This window comes from Myotis myotis, unplaced genomic scaffold, assembly GCF_014108235.1.
Source record: "Myotis myotis isolate mMyoMyo1 unplaced genomic scaffold, mMyoMyo1.p scaffold_m19_p_19, whole genome shotgun sequence".
NCBI lineage: Eukaryota > Metazoa > Chordata > Mammalia > Chiroptera > Vespertilionidae > Myotis > Myotis myotis.
In genome coordinates this window covers 242,376-265,068 of record NW_023416323.1, presented here as the reverse complement: position 1 = coordinate 265,068, position 22,693 = coordinate 242,376, and the positions used below count along the sequence as shown (strand labels likewise).

General features: G+C 56.2%; 1 protein-coding gene across 3 annotated transcripts in view; it reads left to right on the top strand.

Annotated features, from left to right (window-relative positions):
* MARK4 (microtubule affinity regulating kinase 4) overlaps positions 1–21,870 on the top strand; it is a 31,367-nt gene extending 9,497 nt beyond the window's left edge. The window contains exons 8-18 of one of the 3 annotated variants that reach the window (XM_036346008.1): positions 2,319–2,555; positions 6,303–6,422; positions 6,848–6,947; positions 8,398–8,507; positions 8,606–8,765; positions 13,107–13,324; positions 15,386–15,489; positions 17,502–17,780; positions 17,952–18,031; positions 18,968–19,012; positions 20,625–20,841. In XM_036346008.1, the coding sequence (XP_036201901.1) occupies positions 2,319–2,555; positions 6,303–6,422; positions 6,848–6,947; positions 8,398–8,507; positions 8,606–8,765; positions 13,107–13,324; positions 15,386–15,489; positions 17,502–17,780; positions 17,952–18,031; positions 18,968–19,012; positions 20,625–20,689 (1,518 nt within the window). In that variant the 3' untranslated portion in view covers positions 20,690–20,841. Of the gene's footprint in view, positions 1–2,318; positions 2,556–6,302; positions 6,423–6,847; positions 6,948–8,397; positions 8,508–8,605; positions 8,766–13,106; positions 13,325–15,385; positions 15,490–17,501; positions 17,781–17,951; positions 18,032–18,967; positions 19,013–20,624 lie in introns of all 3 variants that reach the window. The other 2 variants (XM_036346007.1, XM_036346009.1) reach the window with 2 other exon arrangements.
* Positions 21,871–22,693: the final 823 nt, after the last annotated feature.

The window sequence follows — 22,693 nt, the reverse complement described above, 5'->3', positions numbered from 1 at the left end:
CCTTCGTCCCAAGCCTTTCGTGGCAAAAGCAAGGCCAGGAGAGGGGGGGGCGAGTCCGGGGTGGGGTCAGGAGGAACAAAGAGGAAGAAACAGAGTGTCCTAGACGCCGCGGTTACGTGTGTCCCAGACAAGGACACTGGGTGACAAGGACACTGGGCGAGAGGGAGTCCGTCACTCAGAGCCTGTGTGTCAGACTTTAGAACGTTCGGGAATCTTTGAGAACTGAGATTTCAAAGCCCTACAGTCACCCTGCCTCCAGGTCTCATCTCCCGGGCATCTTCGGGCTCGAGAAGGACGTTGCACAAGAACCCTCACGGCTAGTGCCCGCCAGGGAGGGGACTCAGCGGCCGAGTAGGGGCAGCCCCTCGTAGCTCGGGTCCCGGGGTCCCCGTTCCACACCTCCCACCCGAGAGAACCCCACATCTCAGGACTTCTCGTCTTAGACCCGAGAGAGAAACGTTTGTGTGCCTCGAATAGAGGCGGCTTGCCTGATTCCTTGAGCACCTAATATGTGCCAGGCCCTGTGCTTTGAAGGAGGGCTTCTCAAGGTTCTTCAGAAGGGGCCAGCTTTGTTTCCCTATCCGGTGCGGACAGGTGCTTTGGTAAAGTACAATAAATGAAATGAAAAAAGATGTACAAAATACAAGCCCAACTTTTAAAATTATTATTAGATTCAAAAAATGTAAAATTCCAGTGTCAAATGGCTGGAGAAGTTCCTAAAAGCCCCTTCTTCTCCCTGGGCTGCCCTGAATTACCCCCTCCTCTCAGAGCCGCCACCTCTAAGGTGCCCTGTGAGGGTAACAATGATGGTGAAGATCAGCCTGGAGGAGGCGCGCCCCCTGGTGGAGGGTCCTGGAAGTGGCTAACAATTGGATTTCAGGATCTGATTAGTGCCCCAGAGGGACCACCCAGCCCAGCCCAGCCCAGACCAGGGGCTGGACTGCGGAGCTCCAAACGCCACAAAGGGCAGTGCCACCTCAGAGCTGGGTGGAGGTTGGGGAAGGCGCTCTGAGATGTGTTTGTGGGTTTATCCTCCTGTTGGGTCAGAGGTGGGGAAGGGGCCTCCAAACTACAGCAGGAGGGAGGGAGGCCTGGGCCCGGGCAGGGCCGAGGTTGGGACGGGCCACACTGACGGTGGGTATTGTGCGCTGAGTTTAGTCACAAAGCCGGGAGAGGCAGGTGCTGCGGCTCCTTCCCCGCTCGGCTGCGGGAGGCCAGGCCCCTTGGATGCCAGCTCTGCCGCTGTCTTGCTGTGGACGTGAGGCGTCTCCCTGAGCCTCCGTTTCCTCGACTGTGAAATGGCGATTACAAGAACATGTGCTGCCAAAGCCAGACCAAACCCTTAACTGTATGGAGATGTGTGCGTGCCGACTGTGTCCCGTACACCGTGGTGGGTGCTGTATGCCTAACCCTGCAACCGCCTCTGAGACAGGGGCTGTGGCTGTCCTCTGCTTACACGGGGAAACGGAGGCACAGAGAAGTCTGGCAACCCACCCAAGTCTGGCACCCATGCTCCTGTCCACCGCACACGTCCACCTCGGCCCTCCCTTCCCCTCCCCTCCCAGACACCGAGCGTGAGGGCGGAGATGGCATCCGACGCCAAGGTCCTCCCAGAATCTGTCCTCTTTAACCCCGTGTCATGCAGCCACTCATAAAATAGATGATAGTCCACAGCCCCTGGTGTGTAGTGGGTGTGTAATGAGTGTTAGATAAAATGGTTGTTTTCATTTTTATGGGTCTTGAATAGTCAGTCTCATCTTAGTTTCTGCTGGGTAAACAGGCTCAGAGAAGGGCAGGCGTGGGCCTGAGGACCCCAGCTCTGCAGACCACGTGGGCAATGACAGCTAAATTTACATGGCGCTTAACGGGTGCAGAATATCGTTCTAGGCCAGTGGTCGGCAAACTGCGGCTCGCGAGCCACATGCGGCTCTTTGGCCCCTTGAGTGTGGCTCTTCCACAAAATACCACGTGCGGGCGTGCACGTACAGTGCGACTGAAACTTCGTGGCCCATGCACAGAAGTCGGTATTTTGTGGAAGAGCCACACTCAAGGGGCCAAAGAGCCGCATGAGGCTCGCGAGCCGCAGTTTGTCGACCACTGTTCTAGGCCTTTTATGCAGATTCACTCGATTCTCTGAAGTAGGGACCGTGATTATCCCCATTCTATGGAGGAGGCAACCAAGGCCCAGAGAGGCCAGTCGCTGCCCAGGGTCACGGGGAGTCAGGGCCAGGCCGCAGTCAGTCCGGGCGGGCCAGCTCCGGCACCCGTGCTCCTGTCCCCCGCACGCGTCCACCCTCGGCCCTCTTCTTCCCTCTCAGGCCGAGAACCTCTTGCTGGACGCCGAGGCCAACATCAAGATCGCCGACTTTGGCTTCAGCAATGAGTTCACGCTGGGCTCGAAGCTGGACACGTTCTGCGGGAGCCCCCCGTACGCCGCCCCGGAGCTGTTCCAGGGCAAGAAGTACGACGGGCCGGAGGTGGACATCTGGAGCCTGGGCGTCATCCTGTACACCCTCGTCAGCGGCTCCCTGCCCTTCGACGGGCACAACCTCAAGGTGCTGGGCGGGGCTGGCGCGGGGTCTTACTCTCCTGGGAGGAGCTCTCTGGGCCTCGTCCCAACACTGCTCCCGTGCACAGGGGCGGGCTGGCCTGAGGTCATGTGACAGTGCGGGGTCAGGCAGGGCCTCTGAGATGGACTGTGCTGTGTCTGGGTTCGGGGCGGGGCCTTTGTGGTTGGCGGGCTGGGGTTCAAATCCTGGCTCGCTCAGTCCATTGTTACTGCCCACCGTCCCTGGGTCAGGCTGCTTTGGGTGCTGCAGATACTGTGGACAAGAGAGGCAGGAGCTGCTGCCTTCACACGTGCCACACCAGGGGCCGTCCTTGCACACACGCCGAGTGGGACGAGCCCGTCACAAAAGTCCACGCGTTGTATGATTCCGCTCTTATGAAATGTCCATAAGACAGAAAGCAGATTGGCGTTTGCTTAAGGCTAGGGGAGGATGGGGAAGTTGGAGAACAGGGTTTCTCTCGGGGTGATCAAATGGTCTAAAATAGATTGTGGTGATGATTGCACAACTCAGAATGTACTAAAAACCACTGAATTGTGCCCTTAAAACAAAAAACCCCTGCCCTCATGGACCGACATTCCAGCAGCACAGCCAGGCCAAAAACCGAATAAGTAAGTGCGACGTATTATTTCAGATGCTGGCCAGTGCTGGGCGGGGGGGGGGGGGGGGGAGCCGGGAAGGGTGGGAATGGGTGGGGGGCAGCTCTAGTGTGGTGGTTTTCTTTTCTCTTTGAACTTTTTATTCTGAAACATTGCCCGTCTACAGAAAGGTCGCAGGGCGAGAACAAATTTCAGGAGAGGCGCCAGTCGCTAGCATTGGCCGCAGTTGTATCCATGTGCTCACGGCATGTCATTGCCACCCTCCTTATTAATGGGACCTTTGGGAGTTAGTTGCAGGCAGGAAGGTGACGTACAGCAGGTGTCTCCTGAGACCAGGCCTTTCCCGTCCCCTTCACTCAGCAAATCCAGCGACGGTGCGTCCCGGCCTCTCACCCAGGGTCTGTGCTCACATTCCACCGGTCGTCCCAGGAACATCCTTGGTGGCCCCATTCTGCTCCAGCAGCCCCCCGGCTCCCGCGTGGCGTTCTCTGGTCCTATCTCTTTAGCCTCCTTCCGTTGGGATCCGTTCCTCCGCCTTCTTATGTCCTTCCTCACGTGGCGTTGCGGTCCAGTTCCGGCCGGTTACCCTGCAGAACCTGCCTCAGTGGGTGCCCGTGTGTTCTCACCATTGGACCCGGGTGGGGATTCACAGCAGAAACGCCCGGCCCTGCTCAGAGTGGCCCCGGAGGACGGTCAGGAGGCCAGGAAGTCCTTGCTGAGGACAGGCCATCAGCAGAGGCCGCGTGGTGAGGGGGAGGGAGCCCTCACCCTGGTCTCGCTGAGCGGCGGCCCCTCTGAGGGTCAGTCTCCCGCTCTGTCCAGGGGGGACTGCGGGACCAGCTTGTAGCAGCGACCGAGCATGCGCTGAGCTGAGGCGGGAAAGGGCTCACTGTCTCAGAATAAGCGTTCTGCGCCCCGAGCATGAGCCAGGAGACCTTCCCTCTTCTCTCTGTTTGGTCCTCCTCACCAGAGGATGTTTTCATTGCTTTTTCAGAGAGCGTGGAAGGGAGGGAGGGAGGAGGCGGGGAGAGAGAAGCATCGATGTGTCTCTCACATTGACTGGCGGCCTCCTGCACGCAGGGAGTGAACCGCATCCCATGGGCAGGGAGTAACCTGCAACCCAGGCACATGCCCTTGACCGGGAATCTAAACCACAACGCGCCCACCACTGTGCCACCGGCCAGGGCCAGGAGACCTTGTCAAGGGACCAGGCCAGCGGCTCACCTGCCCCAGGCCCTTGACACCTCCTTGCTGGGCAAAGGAGACACAGCTGGGGACAAGTCCTGGCTCTGTCATTTCCTTGCTGAGTGACCTTAGACACAGCCACACTGGGTATATAGCCCTTCACCGGGACCTGGCATCTGGCCAGGGCACCACGCTTGGGGCAGCTCTGGTGGTGGTGGCAGTGGCCCAATGGCTGCTCTTGCCATGTGACAGGCAGGGCGGTGCAGTGGTCACACAGGGCAGGCTCCGGGGCCCTGGGCCCTGCCGTGTTCTGGTTGTACAATCCCAGGGCAAGTGACTCAGCCTCACTGGGCCTCAGGCTCCTGGCCTGGAAATGGGCATCGTGACCCTGTCTCACAGCGTTATCGTGAACACAGATATAATATTTGGAAAGCACTTAGAGCCCTGTGTCGGGGTGAGAGCCCTGAAAGCGATCCTCATGATGATGAAATATTCACGACCCTTCGGGCTGTAACGATCTGCAGACCCAGGAGGCTGCCCAGGCACACGCCTCTTCCGGCCCCAGCCCCGGCAGATGGCTTCCCCCTCCCCATCTCTCTCTCCCTCGGGTCTTTATGCAGGACGGAAAGGGCTCTCCCTGGTCCGCCATGCCATGGAGCGTGGGATTCATTTTCTCCTGCACAGCCTTAGGGCTCCTCAGACAAAGCCCTTAAAAAAAAAGGTCAGCATAGCCCTGGCCGGGTAGCTCATTGGTTAGAGCAGTGGTTCTCAACCTTCTGGCCCTTTACATACAGTTCCTCATGTTGTGACCCAACCATAAAATTATTTCCATTGCTACTTCATCACTGTAATGTTGCTACAGTTATGAATCGTAATGTAAATATCTGATATGCAGGATGGTCTTAGACGACCCCTGTGAAAGGGTCGTTTGACCGCCAAAGGGGTCGCGACCCACAGGTTGAGAACTGCTGGATTAGAGCATCATCCCTATATACAGAGTTGTGGGTTTGATCCCCAGTCAAGGTACATATAAGAATCAGCCAATGAATGCATAACTAAGTGGAACAACAAATTGTTTCTCTTTCCCTTCCTCTCTCTTTAAAATCAATCAATAAATTGAAACAAATTTTAGCCCCGGCTAGTGTTGCTCACTGGTTAGAGTACCTGCCCATGCACCAAAGGGTCTCTGCCTAAATTCCCAGTTTGGGGCACATACCTGGGTTGTGGGTTCACTCCCTACCCACCACCCCCAGTCGGGGAGTGTGCAGGAGGCAGCCAGTCAATGTGTCTCTCTCACATCTGTTTCTCTCTCTTTCTCCCCCCCTTCCCTCCCTTCCACTCTGAAAAGCAGTGGAAAAAAATATCCTCAGGTGAGAATTAACAAAACAAAACAAAATTATTTTTAAAGGTCAGCAGATGAGAGCTCATCCTTTGAGACCTGCAGAGCCTCAGAGCTCTTCAGAAGGGCAGGCAGGCACGTCCGAGGGAAGGTACGGGGAGGAGGGCGTGGGCAGGGGTCCCCTCCCCCTCCCCTTGTATAAGCCTAATATTTAAATAGTGCTGCTCGGGGCCTAGCGCGTGCTGGGCACTCACTGCTATAAACTCACTCTCTCCCTGGCCCCCGAAGTGGGTGCTGGGGTCCCTGTTTACAGACAGAGAGACTGAGCCCAGAGGCTAACTCACCTGCCACCCCTCTCACCTGGCTTAGAGAATTCACTTTCTCTGTAAGGTTTCCTCTGAATGAGAAGTTATGTGGCTTTAAACTGGTAATATTTTTTGAAAATTGCTGCATTGGGCACAATACTCGCATTTTACAGATGGGAACTGAGGTCAGGGGGGAGTGGTGGGGTTTCACCCGCCTCGTTCAGGGCTGGGACAGAAGTGCGAAATGAGTGTGTGTGTGAGGGGTGGGGGCGGGCGGACCCCTCCCCCAGTAACCCTGTCCCCTCAGGAGCTGCGGGAGCGAGTCCTCAGGGGGAAGTACCGGGTCCCTTTCTACATGTCTACCGACTGTGAGAGCATCCTGCGGAGATTTTTGGTGCTGAACCCCGCTAAACGCTGTACTCTGGAGGTAAGCCGGCCCCACACCCCCCGGCTGCCTTCTTGTCCTGCACCTGTCCTCTCCCCACCCGCCTGCTAAGGTCCTTGGCCGGAAGGCGGGGGGAGCCGGGCAGCCCAGGAAAAGGCTCCCAGACCCATCCTGATGCACCCCCGACCCAGCAGCCTCGCCCACTCCCTGCCACGCCAGTAATTAGCTAATGAGCTTCTAGGATGATTACTGCGTGCTGGGGACCCAGATGATGTGGGGGCGGGAAGTGGCATCTGGAGGCTCCAGCGGGGGGCGGGGGGGCCCCGCTGGGAAATGGGGTGAGGAGGTGCTCGCTCTCAGGAAGCCCTCACTTCTGGGATGCTAGGCCGTGGGGGTGGGAACCTATATTTTTTCCTGGCTTCTCCTGACACATCTTCCCCTTCCCTGCCCTGCTCCGATTCCTGCAGCAAATCATGAAAGACAAATGGATCAATATCGGCTATGAGGGTGAGGAGCTGAAGCCATACACAGAGCCGGAGGAGGACTTCGGGGACACCAAGCGAATCGGTGAGGGTCAGCGAGCGCGGGCGGGCCCCAGGGCCAGGGGAGGAGCCCCCCAGCCCCACCCCTCCAGTTGGTGCCTCAGCAACTTGGCCAGGCCGTGGGGGGAGCGAGAGTCTGGCACCAGTCCCTGTGCTGTGCTTCCTGGCGGTGTGGCCCTGGGCAAGTGGCTTCCCTTCTCAGTGCGTCTGTTTCCTCGTCTGTAAAACGGCGTATTCATAGAACTGTCTTACAGGGCGTCATGAATATTAATTGACTAGAAGTATAATCTACAGACTGTACTTTATATCAGGCATGTACTGAGTGCTGGTGTATGTTAGCTCTGACTATTAAAACATAAAAGAATGGCCCTAGCTGGTTTGGCTCAGTGGATAGGGCATTGGCCTGCAGACTGAAGGGTCCCGGGTTCGAATCCGGTCAAGGCCACATGCCCGAGTTGCAGGCTCCATCCCCGGTGGGGGGCGTGCAGGAGGCAGCCGATCCATGATTCTCTCTCATCATTGGCGTTTCTATCTCCCTCTCTCCCTTCCTCTCTGACATCAATAAAAGTATATTAAACACACACACACACACACACACACACACATAGGGATGTGGGAGCACTTCCGGAGTGCTGGGCACAGCCGTTGGCAATCTGTGAGTTTGGGGCAAGTCCCTACCGTGGCCCGTGACTCACCCTCCACTCCTTTGGTCCCCATCCCTCCAGCCCAGCACCTTCGAACACTTGACCCCTAAAGCGTTAGCCCTGGAAGAGCCCCTTAGGGGCCATCCAGTAACCCTCCATTGTACAGCTGAGGAAACAGGCCACCGTCAGAAGGCCCTTAATCAGGACTTCCCTGGTTGTAAGTAACAGAAAGCCCAAGCCATTCTGGCTTAAACCAGATGATGATGATGATGATGATAAGAGGTCAAAGCATACGAAATCGCCGTTTGCTTAAAAATCGTCAATACCAGCAATGTAATATGGTTTAACCTAAGAGTGACGTTACTCACATGACTAAACAGGCCGGGGATGTCAGCCTTCAGACACAGCTGGACAGGTGCTCAGGGGCAGTTGGGAATCTGCCAAGAGGCAGCTTTATTTCCAGGAGCCCTCCTGCCAGGAGCAAGCTGCCAGCAGCATAGCCTAGTGGTCTGGGCACCTCGTCAGGAACAGAGGCACTTCCTACCGTTCCACTGAAAGCACTAGGCTGGTGCCCATTGGCCGCCCCGAACCAGTCAGTTTGGCCCTGGGGGTGGACTGCTCTGATTGGCCAGACCTGGGCCATCTTCCTGCCCTTGGGGCTTGGAGCGGGCAGGCATCCGCTGAGTGATCTGCGTGGGCAAGGATGTTCTGCCGAGGAAAATGAGTCCTCCCGGCAGAAGGGGGAGTGGGCACTGGACCAGCCAGAGAGTAGGCATTGCTGATGTGGGAAGGAGGGCTGAGGGCCTGAGCCTCTCCATCCCCCTCTCTCAGAGGTGATGGTGGGGATGGGCTACACTCGGGAAGAAATCAAAGAGGCCTTGACCAGCCAGAAGTACAACGAAGTGACCGCCACCTACCTCCTGCTGGGCAGGAAGACTGAGGTCAGAGGCACCAGGGGCATTGGGGTCCGGGACGCCTGGGGTGGAGGGACTTCTGGGGCAGAGAGGACATGGGGCTGAGGCTCACTGTCCTCCTGCAGGAGGGCGGGGACCGGGGCGCTCCAGCACTGGCCCTGGCAAGGGTGCGGGCGCCCAGCGACACCACCAACGGGACAAGCTCCGGCAAAGGCACCAGCCACAGCAAAGGGCAGCGGAGCTCCTCCTCCACCTACCACCGCCAGCGCAGGCACAGCGACTTCTGTGAGTATGGCCGCCCCACAGTCAGGCTCTCGGGTAGCAAGCAACAGACCCGCTCGAGTCCATCGCCCGGAAGAGAGGACTTGCTTCTAGAGATGCCGGGACATCGCACGGCCTTGGGGGAGGAGTGCACAGCCAGGCTCAGGGCAGGATCGGAACCCGGAAAAGCAGCCAGACCCAGAGCAGACACTGTCGGTGTCTCGCTTCCTCTGCTCCTTTGGTTTCTCCTTCCTCTCTTCCTTATCTCACCTTATCTTTTCCCAGGCCCTCGGTTCCTTACCTCTCGGTTTTGGAGACCAGCTCAGGTTGTACCTGGAGAGGCGTGTCAGAGCTCAGTGTGGGTCTGGGCGGTCCAGCCATTCCCCTCCTCTGGGTCTCCTTCCCCCGCCGCCCCCTTTTTTATTTTATTTTAAAGGTTTTTTATTGATCTTTAGAGAGAGAGAAAGGGGGAGGGGGAGAGAGGGAGAAACACTGATCGGCTGCCTCCTGCACACACCCTACCAGGGATCGCGCCCACAACATAGGCACGTGCCCTCACCGGGAATCAAATTGGTAACCTTTGGGGCATGGGTTGGTGCCCAGCCGGTGCCACAACGGCCACGGCTCCCCCACCCCTTTCTTTTTTATTGTTTTTAAAATATATTTTTTATTGATTTTAGAGAGGAAGGGAGAAGGACAGGGAGAGGGAAATAGAAACATCAGTGATGAAAGAGAATCATTGATCGGTTGCCTCCTGCATCCACCCCCCGCCCCACTGGGGGTCGAGCCCACAACCCAGGCATGTGCCCTTGACTGGAATCGAGCTGGGGACCCTTCAGTCGGCAGGTCGACACTCTATCCACTGAGCCAAGCCAGCTAGGGCTCCCCGACCCCTTTAAATAGCAAGACTGGCCCAGAAAGTGCTAGAGAGGCTGTGACTCCAACATCCTATGGTACAACACTGTACCCCCTAAAGCCCTGCATGGAGACCTGGGCTCCTGGGTTCTCGGAAAGGATCGTTGACGGTGCCCGTGTCTGTCGGTGCCCGTCTGTCGTCATGGAGATTACTGTCCTTGGACGGTGACCATTAAGGTTCCTGAGGATTTAGCAGTTCTGACTGAACTTCTAGAACATGTTTAATCCCCTGGCCCTGAAACCATAAATTCCTAAGACGTTCTAAGGGGCCAGGTTTGTTTTTGAAATTAAAACAGTCACAGGCTTTACGTTTTGGTAGTACGCAAAGGGTAAACAGTAAAATAGTTTTCGTTCAACACATTTCTGCGAGCCCCACCCCCACCCCATTTGTTCTCCTTGGAGGCAGCCACTGTTACTGGTTTTATATACATTGTTTTTTAAAAAAAAACTTTCAAGAGTTTATTTGCGTATACATTGATTATATACGTTCTTTTGAAGAGGTTTTATTTATAAATGTACTAGGGACCTAGTGCACAAATTCGTGCACCCTGAAAGGAACTGTGGGCTGCAAGGCTGTGGTAGACCCAGGGGCAGGTCTCAGGCCATCCTCCACACCCCCGCCCGACCCCTCCCTCCATGGCCCTGGTCCCCAGTCCCCTGTCTGCCGGCGGGAGCTGCTGCCGCTGCCGCTCCCATGCTCTGATGGTGCCAGCCCCGCTCACACCCACTGACAGCATGGAGCGACTGGGGCCAGCGCCAGCAGCGGGTGTGAGTGGGGCCAGCACTGTGAGTGGATGCAAGCAGCAGCTGCTGCCCTGATCGCCCCTCAGGAGCAAGGGGAGCTGGAAAAGCACTCGGGCATTCTGGACCAGAAGCCGCCACTTGCACCCATTAATGGCACCAAGAGATCAGGGCCGGTGCCGGGCACCGGCAGTGGGCGCAAGCGGCAGCTCCGGCACTGGCAGTGGGTGCGAGCGGGGCCGTTGCTGGCAACAGGCGCGAGGGTTAGCTTCTGGCCCCGATCACCCCTCAGGAGCAGGGGGAGGTGGAGAAGCCCTGAGGGGTGATCAGGGCCTGCAGCCGCCACTTGCACCCACTGACAGTGCCGAGTGATAGGGGCCGGCGCCAGGTGCCAGCTGCAGTTGCGAGCGGCGGCTCTGGCCCCGGCAGCGGGTGCGAGTGGGACTGGCACTGGCACTAGGTGCAAGCACCTGGCGGGACCGTGGCACATGGGAGCAAAGGATTTTCTGTAACCCCGATGACAGCGACCAGCACCCTACCTTGGTCTGGCTCCTCTATTCACCTGCTTCACCATCCCGCTGTGGCTGGCACGTGCCATGTTCTGTGCTCTGCCACCTGCTGCTGACACCCGCCATGTTCCGCACACGCCCCCTGGTGGTCAGCGCACATCATAGCAACCAGTTGTTCCACCATTTGGTCTATTTGCATATTAGGTTTTTATATCTATAGATAATGAGGTAGCCCTGGCCAGTGTTCTCAGTGGTTAGAGCCTCGTCCCAAGCACTGAAGGGTCTGGGTTCGATTCCTGGTCAAGGACACATACTTGGGTTGCAGGTTCCATTCCTGGCCCCAGTTGGGGCACGTGCGGGAAACAACCAATCAACGTGTCTCTCTTGAAGTGGTGTTTCCCTCTCTCTCTTTCTCTCCCTCTCCCTCTCCCTCTCCCCCCTCCCTTCCACTCTCTCTAAAAATCAATGTGAAAAATATCCTTGGGTGAATAAATGTGTGTGTGCATCTATCTATCTATATATATATATATATATATATATATATAGAGAGAGAGAGAGAGAGAGAGAGAGAGAGAGAGATATGAAAAGGAGAAAGAAAAGGGACATACAAAGATATAACTATTATGTTAACATATTAATTTACTGTACAGGTAACATTCTCCTCTTTTGAGGCAGATGATAGCTCTTTGGATATATTCATATATAAAAAGGTGATATAGTAGATATGTATAGATAGGCACTTTTCTCCTTTTTTATGCAAATGATAGCACAGTGTAGGCCTGCTTCGCAGTCTGTCTTGAAGATCACTCTATTGTTACATAATCATTCTTTTTATTTTTTTTATTTTTATTGATTTCAGAGAGGAAAAAAGAGGGAGAGAGAAGTAGAAACATCAATGATGAGGGAGAATCATTGATCGGCTGCCTCCTGTATGCCCCCTACTGGGGACTGACCCTGCAACCTAGGCATGTGCCCTGACCTGAATCAAATGGTGACCTCCTGGTTCATAGGTCGATGCTCAACCAATGCTCAACCAATGAGCCACATCAGCTGGGCGGAGCTTCCTCCTTCTTAAAGGCTGCATAGTATTCCATTGTGTGGAATGACTTGATTTATTTAACTACTAGAGGCCCATTGCAGGAAGATTCCTGCAAGAATAGGGCTTCCTGTGGCCAGAGCAAAGCCCGCCCTTCTCCACTGCCTCGCTCCCTCCCGTCTCCGCTGCCTCGCGCCCCCCCCCCGCCCACCCCCCCCTCCGCTGCCTCGCTCCCCCCCCCGTCTCCACTGCCTCGCTCCCTCCCGTGTCCGCTGCCTCGCGCCCCCCCCGCCCACCCCCCCCTCCGCTGCCTCGCTCCCCCCCCGTCTCCACTGCCTCGCTCCCCCCCCCGTCTCCGCTGCCTCGCTCCCTCCCGTGTCTGCTGCCTCGCTCCCTCCCGTGTCCGCTGCCTCGCTCCCCCCCCCGTCTCCGCTGCCTCGCTCCCTCCCGTGTCCGCTGCCTCGCTCCCCCCCATCTCCGCTGCCTCGCTCCCCCCCCGTCTCCGCTGCCTCGCTCCCTCCTGTCTCCGCTGCCTCGCTCCCTCCCGTGTCCGCTGCCTCGCTCCCCCCCCCCGTGTCCGCTGCCTCGCTCCCCCCCCCCCCCGTGTCCGCTGCCTCGCTCCCCCCCGTGTCCACTGCCTCGGGACACTCTGTTGGCGGCAGAGCGGCGAGGCTGGATCGGCCGCCGGAGTGAGCGGGTTGTGCCTTGTCGCTCGCCCCCGCGGCCCCCGGCCAGGTGACAGGCCCGGACACTCCAGCAGCGATGCCTCAGCACTCGGCCCTCCCCCCCCACCCCCGCCACCTGCCTGGCCAACAGGCCTGGCACTTCAGCGGCGGGGCTGAGGCGACTGGGTGCCGCCATCTTTGTGATGGAGTGATGGTTAATTTGCATATTGCTCTTTTATTAGATAGGATTTGCCTGTTAAGCGGTGTTTAGGCTGTTCCCAGTCTCTGGGCCTTAAAAGAAAGGAATGATGCCGTGCATCGCCTGCCTCTGCGTGCTTCGCATCACTCTGGAGCTTCCGGGTCAATCTGACAGCCCCTGTCAGAGTCGCCTACACAGAGATATGGCCCAGGGAGGATTGCTGAGGTCCCCAGGGTCACCCAGTGTAGGGTCTGGCTTTTCCAGGTTTTGCCAGCCCTCACTGTCCCCTCCCTCCACCAGGCGGCCCATCCCCCACACCCCTGCACCCCAAGCGCAGCCCAACCAGCACGGGGGAGGCGGAGCTGAAGGAGGAGCGCCTGCCAAGCCGGAAGGCGAGCTGCAGCACTGCGGGCAGCGGGAGCCGAGGGCTGCCCCCCTCCAGCCCAATGGTCAGCAGTGCCCACAACCCCAACAAAGCAGAAATCCCGGAGCGGCGGAAGGACAGCGCGAGCACCCCTGTGAGTGGCCGGGGCTGGGGCAGGGTCGGGTACGACCACCTGAGGCCCGGCCTGCAGGTGCTGCTGGACTCACATCTTTTCAGACCTTGGCGTTTCCCATCCCGCTCCCCAGACCACCACACAGGACCCCTTGTTACATCGTTCACTCACTCATTCATTCAACAAACATTTGCTGAGCGTTCTCTCTTTGATCTTGTGCTTGGTGCTAATGTGTAAAGTAGCATTCAGTGTCCGAAAGAGGCATACAGCATGCAGGAGGATTTAATACAGGAACTAGGTGTGGTGCTTATAAAATAGTAGGAAGGCCTGGAGAAGCAGGCAGAAGACTAGACCTGTGGGAATGACACCTTGTCAGCGGGCCAGACCCACCAGGAGCTGCCCCCCTGAGGCTGCCGGCAGCTTGTTGAATTCCAGAGCACACGGTCATGGCTGCAGTGGGAGACTCCGGGACTTCACCCTCAGCGAGCGGCCCCGTGACACCCAGCACCTGGAAGATGGTGTGGGGGCCCTGCCCAAGCAGAGGCCGCAGGACCTGGCCTATGAGAGCAGAAGTCGGGGCTTCATGCGTGCGAAGGTTGGCAGGACCCGTTCCTGTCCAGAACCTGAGCTGCTGACGAGCCTGAGGAGTGTAGCACTTGGCTTCTTCCGTAGCTTCCTGGAGTGGCAGGGGCAGCTGGGGGAACCACATGCCCTCCACAGTGGGAGACCAGGGTGCAGGCAGGTTCTAGGAAAGTGGTCCGGACTCTGAAGCCACATAGACCAAAGTTTGAATTACACTGATGAGCTGTGTGTCCTTGAGCAAGTGACTTTACCTCTCTGAGCTTTCGGACTCCATCCTGTGAAATGAGCTCATTAAAAAGCTGGGGTCATTGTGAGTGAGAATCTTGTACATAAAGTCCTTCGCACAGTGTCTGGCTCAGTAAGCGCTCACTGAGAGCTACTGTTAGTGTTCAGATGAACCCACAGCTTAAGAAAGGAGGAAAGGAACAGCAGATTAGCCCTCCAGAAAGGAGAAGGAAGGAAATAATAGAAGAGAAGTCAATAAAAGGGCAAACAAATGTAAACTAGAGAAAAAATCAACAGAGCCGAAGGCTGGTTCTTAGAAAGGTTGGACCCCGAGCAGGGCTGATTGAGAAAAAAGATAGCAAACACGAATTACCAATGTCCGTATGAAAAGGGGACTGTGCTGTAACATAAAGAGATAGCAAGAAGGTAGTAGGAACTACTTTAAGCCAGTAGATTTGACCACTTAGCTGAACTGGACAAATGCCTTTAAAGACACAGTGAGCCAAACTGAGCAAAAAGAAATAGGAAACCTGAACAGTCGTATATTCTTATTAAAGAGATTGACTCCAGAATTGAAAACTTTCCCATAAAGAAAATTCCAGACCCAGATGGCTCTAAACTGGCGGAATTCTTCCAAGCATAAAAAACACCAGTCTTCGACAAACAGCCTGAATTAGAGAAGAGGGCTCACTTCCCAGTGCAGTTTATGAGGCGACATAATCCCGATACGATATTTCTGTCCTCCGAAAGCTCACGGTTCTGTGAGGGAGAGACGTACATGTGAACAGATGTTGCAGTACAGAGTGCTGAAGGCTGCTTGGGGGAGGCCAGAGGCGGCACCTGACTCAGGCTGGAGCTGGGGTGGGGGTAGATCATGAAGCGACACCTCAGATGTACAGAGGAGTGAGTCAGGGGGAAGGTAGGAGGAATATCCAAGCAGATGAGACCGTCTGTGCCAAGGCAAAGCAGAGACACCGTGTAGCATGAATATGTTCTCAAAGTTTGTTGGTGGGTACCAAGGGGAGGTGGGGCGGGAGAGAGGTGGACGAGGCTGCCCCTGGAACCTCCCAGCCCCAGGGGCCTCCTGTGACTCAGCCTGGACTGCTGGGATGGCCCAGGAGCTTCGTGTCTTCGGTTCCTTTAGCCCAGAGTCAACCATCAGTTTACACACAGGCCTCTCCTTGTTCATAATGAGGGAGGCCGGAGCGGGTAAAAGTGAGGGGTAAGGAGTGTCCCTTCATGCCCTCACTCCCTTCCCGGCCCTGTCTCTCACAGAACAACCTCCCTCCCAGCATGATGACCCGCAGAAACACCTACGTTTGCACGGAACGCCCAGGGGCTGAGCGCCCATCCCTGTTGCCAAATGGCAAAGAAAACAGGTACGGAGGGGGCGGCAGTGGAGAAGGGGGAGCGGGGAGTGGGATGAGGTGAGCAGGGCCCCCTTGATCTGAGGTGGGTAGATGTTGGGGGATGGGGGTACCATGGGTACTGGGGAGTGTATGTATCTGCCCGAGTCCTCCCCCTCCCAGGCTCCCCTGAAAGTCCTCCTCCCTTAATTAATTAGTCAGCACGGGGAAGCAGTCTGCCCTGTTCTCTGCCCACGAGCCTTAGAAATCTGAGTTTATTTTTTTTTGAATGATCCATTTTTAGAACTTAGAAGCCCCAGAATGTCACAGCTTCCACATCCTCTGGTTGGCTTGTTTTCAAACTTATTTGCTCGTGTCTGTTCAGTCCCTTCCAGCTGGCGAGTGAGGGAACCAGTGCAGACTGGCTGCGGCCTGACAGGGGTGAATTTGTTCCCGTCAGAGCTCAAGTCCAGGAGTCGGGGTGGGGGGGGGGGGGGGGTTCAGGATAGTGACACTCCTGCCCACCAGGACTGTGGGGACATAAAATAATAATTCATCAGGCAGGAACCCTGTGCCAGACCTCTGCAGCTTAGCTGGTTGAATGCCCTTAACTCCGTGAGGTAGATCCCAGTATCCATTTTATAGCTGAGAAAATGAGATACAGAAAAGTTAGGTAAACTGTCCAGGGCACCAAAGCTGGCAAGTCAAGAAGCAGATTCTAGACCAGCCGTGGGCAAACTACGGCCCGCGGGCCAGATCCGGCCCGTTTGAAATGAATAAAACTAAAAAAAAAAAAAAAAAAAAAAAAAAAAAAAAAGACCGTACCCTTTTATGTAATGATGTTTACTTTGAATTTATATTAGTTCACACAAACACTCCATCCATGCTTTTGTTCCGGCCCTCCGGTCCAGTTTAAGAACCCATTGTGGCCCTCGAGTGAAAAAGTTTGCCCACCCCTGCTCTAGACTGACTCTAGAGTCTGTTTGCAATCACTGTAATGCATGGCCGTCCAGTTCTAGTCAGGAGACAGTGCGTAGTTAGGTTATGGACTCAGCTGCCGAAACAAAGAGACCCCAAGGTGTCATGGCTTAAATGAGGTGGAGGTGTAGTCCTCTGAGAACCCAGACTGAGTCTGCCAGTCTCAACATGAGGCTCCGATCTGGGTCTCAGGCCGCTGCAGCAGCTGCCACCATTTCCCAAAGAGCCAAAGGGGGTGGAAAGAAAATAGAGGGCAAACAGCATTCTTTTGACCCAGAAATAGTACCAAGCACTTTTGCTTTTATTCTATTGGCCAGAGCATAGTCATATGACCACCCCTAGCTGCAAGGGAGGCTGGGAAATGTAGTCTCTGGCCTGGTGGCCCTGTGCTGTACTCACATTCTTCGTTAAAGGTTTGATTACTATAGAAAACAAGAAGGATTCTGAGGGAGAGGTAGTGGTGTCTGCCACAGTCAGGGTTCCCTCTTTGAGATCCAGGCTGGTGCTGGGGCCCCTGGAAGGATGGAGCTTGGAGTTGGGGCCTGCTGTGAGAACTGGGAGGGGGGAGGGGCTAGAGGAGGGTTCTGGGACAGTGGGGCCACCACTGCTCACACACCCTCTTGAGAGAGTCAAGAAGCAGGTCCTTCCTCTTTATTGTCACCTGTTGAGAAATGGTTATAATGAATCTAGGTACCCTTGACGTACACATCTATTCATTTCCCAAGTTTGGATAATGGAAGTTGAGATAGCAAAGTATTTGCAAAGTTGATTTGTCTCCTGAGGTTTGGATGGCACATAGCAAAGGATTCACCCAAAAATGTATCTGAAGCTATTCAATAGCTGAGTGTGGAGAAAGGAGGGCTGGGATAGGGGCAGTCTGGAGCGGGTAGAATCTGAAGAAGGGACAGGTAAGGAGGGATGACTCTGGAGGGGGCGGTGCAGTACACAGCTTCCTTGCACAACTCGCCCTGTCTCTGAGCTCTTGTTTGGGAGAAGTTTCTGATCTCAGGACTGGGGACTTGGCCTGCCTTGGGGTCCCTCTCTGACTTGTTCCTCTCTGCCCACAGCTCGGGTACCCCACGGGTGCCCCCCGCCTCCCCTTCCAGTCACAGCCTGGCTCCCCCATCAGGGGAGCGGAGCCGCCTGGCACGGGGCTCCACCATCCGTAGCACCTTCCACGGTGGCCAGGTCCGGGACCGGCGGGCAGGGGGCGGGGGAGGTGGGGGCGTGCAGAACGGGCCCCCTGCCTCTCCCACACTGGCCCATGAGGCCACACCCCTGCCCACCGGGCGGCCCCGCCCCACCACCAACCTCTTTACCAAGCTGACCTCCAAACTGACCCGAAGGTGAGCCCCACGGGACATGGGGGACAGGGGTCGCGGTTGGGGGCTGATGGGCCTAACCTGTCTTCTACTCAACTCTGCCTCCTTTACCTCGATATCATCTCCTCCTCCACGTCCTCCTCCTCCTCCTCTTCCTCCTCCTCCGTCACCCTTCGCTCCCTCCTCACACTGCAGGGTTACCCTCGATCCCTCTAAACGGCAGAACTCTAACCGCTGCGTTTCGGGCGCCTCTTTGCCCCAGGGATCCAAGATCAGTAAGTGCTGTCCCCCCTCTGCTCTCACTGGCTCTGCCTCCTGGTCTGCATGTCCGAGCTGTGTGTGCAGGCGTGGGGGGCGGGGGTGCTGCGAATGGGAGAGGCGGTCTGTATGTGGGGTCATTTACTCATTTAATAAACAACAGTCTGGCCTCTGGAGCCAGACTCATGAGGTTTAGACCCCAGCTCTGCTGTGTGACCTGAGCAAGTCACTCAGCCTCTCTGGGCCTCACTTTCTCTAAAATGGGATAGTAGTAACAGTAGTCCCTCATGGGGTTGCTGTGCGGACTCAGTGAGGTGCTATGTGGTCCGAGCTTAGACTGTTGCCTTGGAAAACGCTTTATAAACATTTGCCATTATTGTTCACTGAGCACCCGCTGTGTGTTGGCACCATCCTGGGCCCAGGAGTGGAGTGAGCAAGATGTACTTTGCCAAGCCCTGCCCGGGCAGAGCCAGCGCTCCACCGGGGACCCAGACAGCGAGCAGTAAATAAGTAAAGTACATAGACTGTCAGGTAGCGACAGGTACGAAAGAGAAACGAGGGCGGGGAAGGGGGTCAGGGTGTGGGAAGGGAAGGAGCAGCTTTAAAGGGGCCGGCCTCGCGGAGGAGGGTCGTTGGAGCAAAGCCTGAGGAAGGGGTGCGTGTGTGTGTCGCCCCTTCTACATGTGGCTGTCTCTGCCCACTGCCTGTTCTTTTGTCTTCCAAGTTCTTCAGTATCTTTCCTACGACCTGCACTAACCATTTCAGAATGGGCTCCCATTCTGGGCATGGGAAAGGAGAGCAAATCCGACTCCAGGCCCTCCCCTGCCCAGCTCCAGCCAGCAGGGAGGCACTGGGGCCAAGGCAGGGCTGCCGGAGTCTTGGAGGCAGTGGGTTGGGGGAGAGGAGGCTCCTTGTGTGCAGATTAAACACTCTGGCCCCCTCTCCTCCCCTAGGGTCTCAGACGAACCTGAGAGAATCGGGGGACCTGAGGTCACAAGGTAAGTGCCTGTGCCTACCCCTGACTGCCACACTGTCCCTCTCCCTCACGTGCCTCAGACCCCACCTCCCTCAGCCCTTCCCCCGCTGCCCCCTGGTCCTTAGATGGGACTGAGTCTCATCCTTTAAGGCCAACTCCCTAAATCCCCCTGTGACCTCCCTTCTCTGCCAGCAGCTCTTCCTCTCTGCTCTGCCGATTGCCCCTCATTTCCTCCCCATCCTTGAGCACCTCCTCTTGACATTCTCTGACTTCAGCCTCTCCCATCTATAACCAGCTCCTCCCCCTGTAGACACCACACCTCCTTTCCTCTCATCCAATGAGGCAGAATGGTGGCCAGCAGCTCTGGGCCAGCTGGTGGCAGACAGAGTCTAACAGCCCCAGGTAGAAAGTAGTTTAGACTTTGAGGGCTAGTCAGTCTGTCATGCTTATTCAGCTCTGCGATTGTAGCACAAAAGTAGTTCTATTCAGTACAAACAAATGGGTCTGGCTAACGGTCCAATAAAACTTTATTTACAAAAAGCAAGCAGCGCTATACTTTGCCGAGCCCTACTTTAGTTTGACACGATACCAGTTTAGAGACCCCTCCCCAGTGGAAGTAAAGAGCTGCCCCAGTAGTTCCAACAGAGTCCCAGGACTGACTCTCATTGGCTAAGGCCTGGTCACATGTCCAACCAGTACCTATGGCCGGAGGGATGGAGTATTCGGATTGGTCAGATATAATCATGTGCTCATCCTTGAGCCAATCACAGTAACCAGGGAGATGGGATGCTCTCATTGGCCAGAACTGCGTCCTGTGCTCACCCTTGGCACTGAGAGGCAGTCAGCCCCACCTAAACCAGAAAGACTAGATCTGCAGCACTTCTCAGAAGGAACACCCTTGGTACTCGAGGCAGGATATCTCTTCGTTGTGCAGGGTCCTCTTCCCACTGCAGAACATGTGTCGTCCCTGACCCTCCCCATACACAAGCTAATCAATGTCCACAGTGCTCCCATCCCAAGACACTGTGACCATCAGAAAGCCCCCAGAAATTCCCAAGTACCCCTTCTAGGTGAGAACCCGTGGTCTAGAGTGGAGAAGGTTGGTCCTCCAGGGAAAAGTGACTGTTCTTACCAGAGGGATGTATTAAGAAACAAGCCCAGCTGCTGGAGCAAAGAGACCCCAAAATAGGAATAAATTTCTCTTTTACACAAACCATGTGGCCAGGCCAGGCTGGCAGGGCAGCTCCATTCCCCGGGCTCATTCGGGCAGCCAGGTTCTGGCATCACCGACCCTTAGAGCCGGTCGCCACCTTCACAGCAGAGGCTGCCTCATGCTGCCGCTGATACAGCTCACAGGACGTGGGGCACGAGGGGCCAGGGCCTGCAGTGTGCGCTGGAGGAGGTGCTGTATGTGCAGATGCACGCATGTCACTTCCACTTGCATCCTGGAGTTTGGAGGCAAGGCCGTGCCCAGCTGCAGGGAGACGTGGGAATGTATGTCCAGCTGAAACTTTGCCCGGGGATGACAAGGAGACAGCTCAGAGGGGACATCTAGGCGTCTGTCCTGAAGAGGGGACAGTGGGTTGCCTTTCTCTCCTCTCCCATCTGTGACCTCTAACATCCTCCCTCCTCAGTTGCCATCTACCTTGGGATCAAACGGAAACCGCCCCCCGGCTGCTCCGATTCCCCTGGAGTGTGAAGCTGACCAGCTCGCGCCCACCCGAGGCCCTGATGGCAGCTCTGCGCCAGGCCACCGCAGCTGCCCGCTGCCGCTGCCGCCAGCCACAGCCGTTCCTGCTGGCCTGCCTGCACGGGGGTGCGGGCGGGCCCGAGCCCCTGTCCCACTTCGAAGTGGAGGTCTGCCAGCTGCCCCGGCCGGGCCTGCGGGGCGTTCTCTTCCGGCGCGTGGCGGGCACTGCCCTGGCCTTCCGCACCCTCGTCACCCGCATCTCCAACGACCTCGAGCTCTGAGCCACGGCCCTGGGTCCTGTCCTCCTCCTCCTCTCCTTCACGTCTGCAGGAGGAAAGGGGTCGGGGAGGGGGTCTCCCTGGTCATCCCCCCAGCTGCCCTGACTTGGATTTGGGGGAAGAAACTGTCTCCTCTGCTGTTCTCTGGGGATGCTGGGCATGAGAGGAGGGTGAGCGGGCTCAGCAGGGACGCCTTCAGCCAGTCCTGACCCTCCTCACCCTGCATCGGGCACCTGAGGAGACTTCGGGGCAGGGCAGGGGCCGGAGGAAAACAGGACACTTTTTCATTCCTCCCACCAGTTCAAGAATTGGGCCTTGGGCCGGGGCAGGAAGAGTTGCGAATCTGGGGGCTGGGAGTGGGGGTCAGAGGCAGACTCCTTCCCTTTCCCTGCCCGTCGTGCTCGAACTCCCCTCCCGTCCCAGGCCGGTGCGGGGCACTTTGTACAAATCCTTGTAAATACCCCCACGCCCTCCCTCTGCAGAGATCTCTCGAGGAGCTGCCGCTGTCGCCTCCGGTTTTTAAGTTATTACACCCCCCACCCTCCTCCTCTCGGCCCCTCACCTGCAGCCTGTTGTCCAATAAACTTAGGGAAGTCCCCCTCCTCCACGCTGTCCCTGGGGTTTTCCTTCCCTGCCCTCATCTACACGTGAGGTGAAGAGGAGGGGTGTGACTGGGCCAGTGGTTTCTCCTTTCTGAGCCTCGGTTTTCTCATCTGCAGAATGGGAGTAGTGGGGGTATGAGGGTCAAGGATGATTGTAGAACAAAACTCAGCCTCATCCACAGGCCCCCAGTTCCTAGGTGGGACCCCCATTCATCCACTCACGCGCCCACCCACATGTTATACTGGACTCTCAGCCACTTCCTACTCCAGTAGTACATTTATTCAATAAACAGTCATTGATCGGTGCCTACTCCGTGGCAGGCCCAGTGCTGGACATGGAGACGAAGGAGCCCTGTCTACAGGGGACATGGGTTATGACAAACACTAAAGAAACCATTGTTTGGGGGATCCCAGAAGAGAAAGGAGGTTGAGGAAGGCATTCCAGAAGAACCGATGCCAGAGCTGGGTTTTGAAGGATGAGTAGGAGTTTACCAGGTATTGGGTATGCCCTGGACAAAAGCCGGGATGCATGGTATATCTTCAGAGAACTGTGGGTAATTTATTGGGGCTGCTATGTGTGTGTGTGGCCGGGAGAATTAGCAAGATCAATGCTGAATTAGGACTAATAATCCATCTACATTTAAGCTAAAAGCTATTTGTTTGCTTGTTATTTAATAGTTGGGGTGCCTGACTGGGTGTGGCTGGGTCCAGGCAGCAGATCATCTCATCTCTGCTTTTTATTTTTTCAACATGAGTTTCGTTCTAGTAGTTTTATCCAGTAGACACTCCCTGTTGGCAAAGTGACCCCAGCAGTTCCAACGTTCATCACTCCAGTTTACTTCCTACAGCAGGAAGTTCCTTATTGCCAACTTCCAGCAAAAGTCCCAAGACAGATTCTAATTGGCTCAGATAGGGCATGTGACCATCCCTGGACCAATTGTTGAGACTCAGGTGGCAAGGGCTGTATGTCAAGGTTCCCCAGAGGAAAGTCGATGAGTCCTGAACAGCAGGGAAATGGAAGTTCAATAGACAAGCAGTTGCCCTGGCCAGTTGCTCAGTGATTGGAGTGTCTGCCTGTGCACTGAAGGGCTGCAGGTTCGATTCCTGGTCAAGGGCACATACCTGGGTTTCGT